Genomic DNA, 11,846 nt, shown 5'->3' on the forward strand with positions numbered 1-11,846 from the left:
CAAACTGATTGAAAATTGGAAATCTACTAAGGACTTTCTTTAATGACTTTTCTTCAAAAGATTGGGCTTTTAATGGTTCTACAATGAATATATAATCAAAAATAGGATCTTTAAAATCGAATCTATCTTTTATGTTTGTAACTAACTAAAACTCTACGTAAAATTCCAAGCAAGTTTTGGAAAAAAAATCTAAATCTTTTTGTGACACATTGGGGTCAATTTTCAAAGACTGGAATGTTTCTGAAGCTGATACTCCAAGGTATATTTTATCTAACTTCACGAATTTTCTAGGTTAATATGGTCTAGGGAAAAAATATTTTTTTGTTTTATCTCTTCTATTTCCATATAATTACAACAAAGTGTTTTTAAAAGTATCTCTGTTTCAGATTTAATTTTATGAATAAGTAGTTTTTCTGACTGGAATAACAAATTAAATTTAGTCAATAACCCCAGAGTATAACTCATAAACTCCAAATATAGATATGTAAAAATATTATTCATTGTATTGAGCATTTGTTCTGTTGTTGCTGAAGGATCTTCAAAGACTGACTCCCTCAAATATGCTTTCAAAACATCAAATTGTTCAAGTACCCTATCCACGCACTGCCTCAACGTGTTATGGCAGGTGAAAGAATTTTATGTATTTCGATTTGAAAAACTGTTGAAATTCTCGAAACTTGTCTCGATGAGCTACGACTGAAATGAGATCTGAGGTTTCGAAGCAGATCTTCCACAGAGCGGGGCAATTTGAGGCAAGCCTTTGAGGCAGCTATATCTCCGTTAATAGTGAATGATCGTTGATGAATTTTACACTGTAATGTAGCACATTATTCATAGATGACAATTACAAGATCAAATCAATTTGCACTGCCGTCGGAGGTGTAAAAAATATTTTTTTTTATTTTTATACATATTTTTGCTTATATCTCAGTTAATAGTGGATGATCGTTGATGAATTTCTCACTGTAATGTAGCACATTATTCATAGATATCACGTACAAGATCAAATCAATTTGCAGTGCTGTCGGAGAGGGTGTAAAAAATAAGAACTTGAATTTTTTGACATATTTTTGCTTATATCTCCGTTAAAAGTGGATGATCGTAGATTAATTTTCCACTGTAATGTAGCACATTATTCATAGATATCACGTACAAGATCAAATCAATTTTCAGTGCCGTCGAAGAGGGTGTATAAAAATAAAAACTTACATTTTTTGACATATTTTTGCTTATATCTCCGTTAATAGTGGATACTCATTGATGAATTTCTCACTGTAATGTAGCACATTATTCATAGATATCACGTATAAGATCAAATCAATTTGCAGTGCTGTCGGAGAGGGTGTAAAAAATAAGAACTTGAATTTTTTGACATATTTTTGCTTATATCTCCGTTAAAAGTGGATGATCGTAGATTAATTTTCCACTGTAATGTAGCACATTATTCATAGATATCACGTACAAGATCAAATCAATTTTCAGTGCCGTCGAAGAGGGTGTATAAAAATAAAAACTTACATTTTTTGACATATTTTTGCTTATATCTCCGTTAATAGTGGATACTCATTGATGAATTTTTCACTGTAATGTAGCACATTATTCATAGATATCACGTACAAGATCGAATCAATTTGCAGAGCCGTCGGGGAGGGTGGCCTCAATATCAGCAGGCACCTATCCATCTTCCTCGATAGCTCGAACTTTGCTCTGGCTCTTGCAGGATTGTTTTGCAGCCTCAAACTCCAGAACGCTTGCCAGTGCATCCACGTTTCTTGGTCGCGAAGTCCGTCAAAGAATGCCTGAACTGCTAACCAGTCCATTACATTTTCCTGTAAACCCTCACGGCCTTCTGTTTCTGGGTCGTGGGGGTTTGCAAAATATTCGTTGCTTCTCCATGCAACGCCAATGTTAATGCTACCGCCTTTTCTCCTGCATTCCATTCATTCGCTCTGGCCGCGGCTTCGAATTGTCGGCGGTATTTTGCCCAAGGAGTTTTTCCGTCGAACTGGGACGGCTCCATGGAGAGCTTTCATGGTTTAGAACTGACTTTGACATCTTTCAGTTCCGGAATTGAGTTTTCGGTAATAGTTTCTGCGGTGTCGGCAGAATTAACGATTTGGTTTTGCAAATTGCTAATTGTTTCCTTCATCTTGCTGATTTCTGCCTGAACTGGGTCTTTGATTTTCACTACTTCCGTATTCATTTCCTTCCTGATTTTGTCTATCTCTATCTCGATGGTTCCTATCCTTTCTTCGAGTAGACTCGCCATACCACAAAGTTCTTTCTTCACGGCTTCTGCATTTTCTAGAAGTATTCTTCCTTCAAGCTATTCGAATTCTCTAGAAATTTATCTTCCAAACTTTTCGAATTTTCCAGAAGCTTCTCCTCCAGGCACTTCGAATTTTTTTGAAGTTCATCTTCTAAACTCAGCGAATTTTGTTGAAGTTCATCTGTCAGCGATTTGGTATACTCATCGAGTTTGCTCATTATTGAACTCAGATCACCCCTCAGAAACTTCAAATGAATATGTTTCGGGATCTTCTCCTGATTCATTCAAGTTATCCCACAGTCTCTTCTGGAGTACTGATTTCTTTCCGGAACAATCTAGCTCCCTCTCCTCCAATTCTTGCTTCAATTCGGCAACTTTCAAGTCCACTAAGCGCACTTTCCTCGAACACATTTTGTCTCTTATTTTCTATTTTCTACAAAACTGTATATGTCCACTTATTTTAATCGAGTCCGAAAACACTTATTTACTTTCACAAGTCTATTTTTCGCAGGAAAGGTCAATCAGTTTATGTTTCTGTAGTCCGGTACTATCCACTTCGCCAAACACAATGAATCACCAGTCTCGCTTAACAAATAAGTTATATAGTCAATTTCACCGCAATACAAAGATTGTCCAACACTCGCTCACAGATTTATTTTACAAATCCACTTCTGATCACCAATTGTAACAAATTAAAGAATTTACTGTCTTAAACAAATTTATTTCTAACAATATTTTACTATCACAAACTAATTTTTATTCAACTAACGCTTAATTTTTTAATCACTCGATTCACGTTCTAAATTCAACTCCCCTCTCTGGACAAGAAGCCGGCCTTTTATATCGGTAAAGGTCCATCGTAGAATTCTGTAGTCGGTTCGGTACTTGCCTAGACTTTTCGCGGCGGTTTCAGACTGCATTCTTTCGCGATAACGTCATGTGTGCTGGCCAACATATCGGCCAGGGGCGGCTTCAGATTCGTTACAATATTTTCAATTCAGTGTAGCACTACTTGGCCAAGGGATTCTTCATTGTAAAAGTTACGCACGGTCAGTTGAATTTAAGAACTTGGAAGTTCCATTTTACTCTGGCCGCCGAAAAATATGATCGAGATGTCATTCGATTCGGAATAGCGTGTGGATGATTTTTGAAAAAATTCAAGTGCCGCTTGCAAAAATTTTTATTAAAAATCATTATGAAAAATTTTACTGAAAAAATGGGGTTTAGATTTTTGCAAATGTCTCAAAAAACTATTTGACATTTTTCAAATTTAAAAAAAGATTCGAAAAGAGGAGAAAATTTACAAAAATTAATCCTACTTCCGGAAACTAAAGGACCTATAATTTTCTAAGAGAGTTGAAAATACGTCCTGAAACGGTTACTATGGCTTGCACAAAACACATCCACGTTGCACCTTTGATGAAAAAATATTATTTCAACTTATCAAATATCAAAATTTAGAATTGAAAAGATTCAGGCACCTACTGGATGAATAAATGAACAAGATCCGCAGTCAAAAAAAATTATCCTGATTTTAGAGTCAATTATGCATTAGTTAATCAATAATTATTTTCTTTTTGAATAGGGTTTTCTTGGAGCTATTTTTGAAAGGTCTTAGAACAGGTCTTTAACTAAGGTTAAAAATTAAAAAGCTTCGTTAATTATTGAAAATATTTTTTTTTTTATTTTACTATCGATCCGTTTTTAATGAAAATGATTTATAGAAATTTTCATCTGCTATTGTTTAAAAAAATGTTATAAACAAATGTGTTGTTTACAAGATTAGTTAAAAATTTTTGGGAAACATGATTTTTGACGCAAATTATGATTTTGAAAAAATTGTTTCTTTAAAATATTTTTTATTGATTAAAAGCAAATTTGTTAATAAACAATTTTTCCACCACATGTAATTAATATTAAAGAACCACTTTCTCTATGATAATTTGTCTTACTCTTTGATAACTAAAAAAAATTGTTTTCATTCAAATTTTCATTGTTCATTTAATAACGATTTGTTATAAACAATTAGTCTATAGAGTGTTTCTCTTTCTACACAATATAACACAAACAACCATGTATTATTTCTTGAAAAAAAAAATATCCATATTATATATAGAATCTCGAAAATTATGTTCTCCTTTGCTCCAACATTCTCACCTGGTTTTTTACGTTTAAACTTTTATTACTTATAAATTAATTGAGATACTATGAAAAAACTAAGGATTTAATTATTCTCTATTGATGAAAAAAAAAATTTAGCCAAAATTAAAATCTTACCCAAATATTTATTCCATTTATACCATTTGTTTATAAAAATGTTCCTGCAATTTTTATGTTATAAACCATGATAAATATGACTGTATCACTCATATAACTTTTTATCCAACATATATAGATATTAATCAGTAATTTCAGCTAATCAATTTTACTTTGAAAATATTATTGTATGGATTATGAACACAAATAAGTTAACAAGAAAATGTTTTCTTAAATTTATTAGCCTAAGCATCTTAAAAACTAAATATGAACTGTGTTCATTTTGATAAAGTTTTTTATTAATATAATTCTTGAGGGTAAGGAATTGGTCTACTTCATCTCCTGAAGACCCCAACTTTATTGGTGAACAGTGCTTGATTTTGGATTTATTCTACGTCACGTCAGAGGTCCCAGTTCTAACTAATCAATTTCAGTTCTTTCCAAATCATCTTGCCATTTCTTTTCATGTTTAATTTCGTATTTTAATTTCTTATAAGAACCCAAACAAATATATATCCCAGAGGAATATTTAAGATATATTCATTAGGAATCACACGTTAAAAGGTAAGACCTCGTTAGTCCTTAGCTCGCACAAGTTTCTCAACTTTGAGAGTTGTCGTTCGTATGGGGGCGACAGCTGATTAACGGAAACACATTTTTTTAACAGATGTTTAATGCCAGTCCGCCTAAGATGTCAATTTCAATATATTATTATTAGTACCTACAGTAGAAGAATTCCAAAGTCAAGAAGTATCTACACCAATCGGGGTGAAGTTGCTGTTCTATAAAGATTATCCAAGAGACACATGTCATTAACTTGTCAAAACATGAACTACATTTTAAGAAACTTATCCAATCAAAATTCACACAAATGGAAGATATCACTGAAAGGAAGAAAATATCTCTCTCCAACTGACCTATCTCCAGAAGAAATGAATTACTTACTATCAACAGCAACTAATTTGGAGAAAGGTATTTGTGTTAACAAACGAGCTCTTGCTGGTAGAAGTATTACAATTCTACTAAACCAACCATGTTTGAAGATGCAAACTTGCATATATAACACTGCAAAAATGCTTAAAATGTCTATAAACCTCCTGATTCATACAAACTGGACTGCGTGTCAGAATCCACTAGATGCTGGTAAACTGCTCTCTACAGGATCAGATATAATATTTTGTCAGTCTCCAAGACACAGCAAGTTACAAATGTTTGCTGAAGGAGCTACTGTACCTGTTTTAAACCTCAGGTGAAGTAAGTCTCACAGGTCAGAAAATTATGTATGTTATCTCATGATCAACGCATTGCGTTTCTTAATAGAAATTGTTAATGATCAGAGTAATTTGTTGAATAATATGAACTACAATCAACGATATATTTCTTGGCATTGAAAGGTTCAATACTAAAGCTTAAAGGTGGGAATCATTTCACCAAAACCTAAATCAGAAGTAATTTCAAAAAATAACTTGGGAAAGTGAAGAAAAAAATGGTTTCCTTTAGGATATTTCTATGGTTCAACAACTGTGCCTAAATTCAGTTATAAAAAAATGTTCTAGACCACGAGTCTAACTATATGTCCGATATTCCATCCACCAGTGCCAAAAATACATACAAATATGAATAAATAGCATGGCAAAGAAAAAAAACGAATGAATAGAAAATTAATGAAGAAAAAGATGAGGAGTTGATTATAGTGATAATTTCAGATTTTGATTCTATCCCGTGCCAGATTATATTTCACTGAATTATTTTTCCAAGAATGAACTATTCACATTTATTGTTTTTCTTCATATTCAAATTGTGAACGTAAGCTCTGTAGAAAAAGTCTTCATTGAGGTAAGGTGGACTTTTATGTTGAGAAGGAAGTTTGGTTCAATATGATATATTCATATCACTTGCATGTCATGCATATCGTGTGTGATCAAACATAGTATAAACATAATAATAACATAGTATAAAGATAATAATCTTTATACTATGGCTCAAATTGGGAGATTTTCTAATGAAAGTGGAAAGCATTTCAAAATCTTAAGGTGTTCAAAGACTTGTTGATTGCCATTTTCACCACATTGCACATCTTAAATCTCCCATTTGTGAATTTGTTGGGTTCGAGGTTCTTTTATAGTCGGCAGGAAATGCTAAAGACTGAAATGCAATTTTCGATAATAATAGATAAAATGCAGAAATATTAATTTTTCCTAGACTAGGTACTTACTATTTTTTTCTTCGCGGGAACCGGTTATACTTTGTTAAACCAGGATAAGAGATTATGATTATTCTTCATGTCATTTAAAATTATCTCACCATATTGAGTGTAGTCAATAGAGCCAAACAATGAGTTTCTCAAGTGAAAATTTAAGAAAAACAAGTGAAGACCATTAAAATCAGCACATATATATGTAATGCTAGACTAATACACTGTGTACCTATGTGACAGAGTATTACACCTATACATTCAAAAACGGTAACAGTCTACATGTTCTTTCTGAGACCCAGGATGTTTTAAAAGCATATCTTAATTCTTTATTTTTTGATGAACTACTTATGAGAATGTCATCTGTGTGATGATAAGGAAGTACAAACCTAGTCATCAAGGAAACTTCAAGAGAGAGGGAAAGGTCAATTTAAAACACGCTGAAAAGTGACCCTTCACCCTTTCATTTGTTGCAAAGAATAAATTCGTTTAATATTATTATCTTCCCCCTCTTACTGAAAACAGATACATGAGAATACTACCAGGTGATTTGAACGCAATAGATTTTTTGCCCATTTTTATCGTTTTGAAACTTTATGGAAAATATCATTGACGAAATTTATCATTTACGAAATTTATTGAGCGTTCATTGTCGAATTTTTCCAAAAAATTTCCATTCGGATGCATAAATTGTAAGCTAATATTCATTAATCACGCATACTTTTACTTTTACTGAGGTGAATTTTGCGGTGAGCCTAATACACATATAAGAATTTTTTTATAAGATGACCCCTTGCTCGATAAACCAAGACGTTCTGGTATAATTATACAGTGCAAACTTCAATAGTACTTCTCCATTCAAATTTCGAACGAGGTAATATGTCAGAGTCGGACAAAAATTTTGTAAAAAGGAACCATTTTTAGTACTTTCAATATAAAAGCCAACAGTGTGACATCTTTTTTCTTTAAAGAAAAGAGGTCTTGGGACATTTCGTGTGAAATGTATTCCAATGTATACCAATCCACATGCTTCATGTTGGAAAAAACTGGATTTTCGAATTCATCTTTTCCAAATAGAAAAGGGAGTTGGAAAAAAGTTGATAGCGCCCAATAAGGTTTGAACATGATTCATTATCATACAAATTTGGTCCGTCTTTGATATTTTGTTCTATTCAAAAGTTAAGAGGGGGGTGGGACTATTTACGTCCGCGCTGTATATATTTTCTGAAGTTCTTAAACATAACCAACTAAGATGGAGCCTGCAGGTCCCGTTTGTTTCAATGAATTGATTCAATCTATGAATTATCAAAGACGGATTTATGACTAACAAAAAATCAAATAAAAATAATTTTCATCACAGCTCTTGCCAGTTTGTATCACTCAATATTCTATCGGATCTACTGACCCTTCAGAAGCATTTTGGTAAAGTTGATGGATTAACACTTGCTTGGATTGGCAAACCATGCCCGCTAATGAATACATACCTATCAATTGCCCCTTTGTTGGGAGTTCGGATAAAATACTACTCCGTATGTGGGGGTCCTATGTCTCCATTAGCCATACACAACCTTCAAGAAAGAGATAAAGTGTACAAAGAAAGAGTAACTGAGTGCAAAGATATAAAGCAGGCCGTCTCAGGTGAGTAGTTATGTTAAGTTTCTGGTAATCAGAAAAAATAATAATATCGCAGTTGATCTCGTGAGAACTGAATCAGAGGTCCATGAAAACAATAACCTCTATTTATGGATTTCATAATAATTTAAAATAATAGCTGCTGAATTGGGATTACCAAACACAGCTGTCAGATCAGCAAAAACACAATCTACACAAAATTTGAAATTTTCACCTCTGGATAAATAAGATAATGAAATGGAACTGTGAAAGTTTCTTTTCAAATTTATGAACTTGCTTCCTTTTTTATCTACCATCTATTCAAATAATATTGTTGACACAGATGTCCATGATTATCTTAGATTATAATAAATTTCAAGAAGACTGCACTTCGTGTGCCTCTCTTAGAAAAAAATGCAAGTCCATTTATTTCGGATCTTTCAATACATTTTCAAACTCTCCAAAGGGTGTGTTGAAAACAATTATAAACCACTGATGATTTAATTTTCTGTCAGGAGCTCAAGTTATCATGACCAACAACCATACTGAAAAATCAATGACACTGAAAAAGGCAGATTTGGATAAATATGCCGACCAGAGATGGGTGTTCCTTCATAATCTTCCACGATCCTCGATAGAAGTTGAAGAAGAGATATTTCAAAGTGAAAAAAATCTACTATGGAAATCCTTTTGTAATGCAAAATGGGTATGTGCGGCTATCATTACAAGATTTATAGATGTACCATATTGACTAAAAATATTTCAAAGTGAAAGGTGTTCCTATTAACTCCAAAAACTGGAGCGATATAATAATAAACAAACATCAGATATGTAAATATTATTTACTGTACAATTAAACTCTGATTTATAAACAAAAATATTCGGCATCCATAGTACACAGAAATTCTTTGCATTTTTTATTTTATATAAAATACTAAATCTTAATAAAGAACAAAAGATATATTATAGCAGACAATTAAACAATAATTTACTTATTCTACATTAGACATTTTCGTTCAAGCCTTTAGTTTCTCTGCTCAGTCCAGTGTTATAACATCTGAAAAATATATTTTATTAGACGAGTAATAGAAAACCACTTTCAAAATTTGTTATTAGAATTTGGAAGTTTATAAATGTTCAATTTCAAACTACAAATAATATTTTTGTCAATTATTGAAAATGCTTTTAGGAAAATTACTAAATGACATTACGTTTTCAGAAAAGTAAAAAATAGTAAGTAATGTAAAATAAACACCTGTTGTTTCAATATGTTGGGGTGCTTGTGATGCACTGTTTGGAATCTTGGTGTAGTAATGAAAATTACTGGAGTTTTTTTTTATCTCGAATGTTTCGTTCAAAGTGATCATCTTCAAGAGGGAGATCAAACTGTTGAGGTGAACAACATATTTATTCCTAATACTAAATGAAAAATGATGGTTCTCAATACACATTTTGCAAATATAGTTAGTACCACAGTGTGAACTATTTAAAAGTAGTAATCTTTATAAAATCCATAATTTTTGTTAATTATTGCGAATATAGTTTACTTGAAAATGATTTAATAAACTGAAACCGTACGTAACAAATAAAAATCTTAGTAGAAATTAAACAAAAGTTATTTTCTTCATCCTATATTCAATATGAATTTCAATAGATCATTAATCGAACAAATTATTGTTAACAATAATAACTCTGCTTGAAATAAGTATTTTTACTAGAAAAATATTGACTTACTGAAAGTTATCTGAAGGTTCCACAGTAGTCCGAGTGATTATTCTTAAATCTGATTATGCCACTAGATCAGGTATAATTTGAAAAAGTATTGGGAAAAATGTTACAAAAAATAATTTTTCAAACTCAATGGAGTAAATCTTTTGAACCTCAAAACGATGAGGAAAACACCGATGTTTGGGTTTTCATGGCTGTTTGAGAATTTGAAGAAATCAACATTTATTTTGTTCCCTTTTTTAATGTTTTTTGTAACGCCAATACTTTTTGAAATAATTGAAAAACGTCACGTAATTGTAAAAATAATTAAATTTGGAATTGTACAATATTTACGAAATAAAAACAGTTTTAGAAGCTATAAGCAGCTCAGTTTCTTAGTAGAACGTAAGCGGTTCAGACTTTAGCTTTTCAATAACATAATTTGGTAGCAGAGCGTCGCTATCGCGATAAAAAAAAAAACATAACAATGGCATTGAATTGAACCTGGTAACTTTCACCCCAATTCGAAATCACCTCTAGATCCTCAATAAGATATGCAACCTCCTGCTGCCGGTGAAGATGTGCATTTGAAGCCGATGAAGATGTGCATCTGCAACCGATGTCCTGGAATCCAAATAAAAGGACAAGAGAAGTGTGCTGTTGTCAGCAAAGCTAATATATTGGATTCTTGGATTTTTTCAATAAATCGTGTATATACAACAAAAAAGGGTTGGAGACAATATGGATCCCTGAGGAACACCAGCGTTGATGGTAAAAGTATTCGAGAGATATCCATCAACAGCTACTAGCAGGGAACATTCTTTCATGAAGCTACAGAGTCATACACAAAAATAATACAAGCCCTAGCATTGAAAATTGCTCAGCAAACCCTCATGCCACACACGGTCAAAGGCCTTAGAAAGATCAAGCGCAACAGCTCTTAACTATCGATGTTTCTCGATTGCGTTATTCCAAATATGGGTGACATAGGATAGAAGGTCGCCTGTTGATCTTTGTTTCTGAAAGCCATATTGATGATCGCTCAAGATGTTGAAGCCTTCCAAATATTTAAGGATATGGTGGTTTACGGTTTTCTCCATGATTTTTGGTATCACTGATAGCATAGCAACTGGTCTATAGTTCTTTGGAAGGCTGAAGCAATCTTCCAATAAGAAGGAAAAACCCCTTCCTTGTAAAGTGAAAAAACACCCTGTTCAATGACCTAATACTATTATATTTTCATTCATTGTATTTATATTTAAGAATTATCTTGTGTTCTTCATAAACAGTAAGTGTATATGTTACAAGTTAGGATTCCATTGTCTAAAATGGTGTAACAGGTTTGAAATATGTGGAAAAAGTAATTATATTGAATTAAACGTTGAAATTATTGAAAATACTTAAAATAATTGGACTGAAATATTCTGTTCAGTCAGTTACAAAACAAGAGTAATGTTAAAGAAAATGGGCAAAAATAAATAGCCATACTAGTAACGAAAACAAATTATTGTGACCTGAAATGAAAATAAGTTGATAGTGGGTTAAAAATAAGTGAAATCTAAATTATATACAAATAATAAAAAAGTTAAATGAAAATACAGTAAAATGAAATAATAAAGATGAATGATGAAAAAATAAATAAAATAAAATAAGAAAAAGTTTCCAAACCAAATTATTCTATCACGTTTCGAATGTTAGTATCCACAATCGTCTTCAGTTGATTATATTTCAAGATGAACTATAAACTAGCCTTCAGCCAATCACAATTTGCTTTTTGCCGTTACATCACATGACACTTTTCACGTGATA

At 32.1% G+C, this 11,846-nt stretch overlaps 1 protein-coding gene across 1 annotated transcript; it reads left to right on the forward strand.

The window, feature by feature from the left end:
- Nucleotides 1–5,309: 5,309 nt before the first annotated feature.
- Nucleotides 5,310–9,572, forward strand: LOC111512321 (ornithine transcarbamylase, mitochondrial-like). Its single transcript, XM_023168431.2, has 3 exons — nucleotides 5,310–5,774; nucleotides 8,080–8,357; nucleotides 8,846–9,572. The coding sequence occupies exons 1-3, from the start codon at nucleotides 5,332–5,334 to the stop codon at nucleotides 9,079–9,081; spliced, it is 957 nt and encodes a 318-aa protein (XP_023024199.2). The 5' UTR covers nucleotides 5,310–5,331; the 3' UTR covers nucleotides 9,082–9,572.
- Nucleotides 9,573–11,846: the final 2,274 nt, after the last annotated feature.

The sequence above is a fragment of the Leptinotarsa decemlineata genome, unplaced genomic scaffold (genome assembly GCF_025532065.1).
Source record: "Leptinotarsa decemlineata unplaced genomic scaffold, Ldec_3_MD MMD2_tig00003798_RagTag_RagTag, whole genome shotgun sequence".
In the NCBI taxonomy this organism is placed as follows: Eukaryota; Metazoa; Arthropoda; class Insecta; order Coleoptera; family Chrysomelidae; genus Leptinotarsa; species Leptinotarsa decemlineata.

Excerpts from the sequence above, each read along its gene's own strand:
- LOC111512321 (XM_023168431.2), top strand. The coding sequence starts at position 5,332 with ATGTCATTAACTTGTCAAAACATGAACTACATTTTAAGAAACTTATCC. Across the intron at positions 5,775-8,079 it reads GTACCTGTTTTAAACCTCAG|CTCTTGCCAGTTTGTATCAC; the intron begins GTGAAGTAAGTC and ends TTTTCATCACAG. Across the intron at positions 8,358-8,845 it reads TATAAAGCAGGCCGTCTCAG|GAGCTCAAGTTATCATGACC; the intron begins GTGAGTAGTTAT and ends ATTTTCTGTCAG.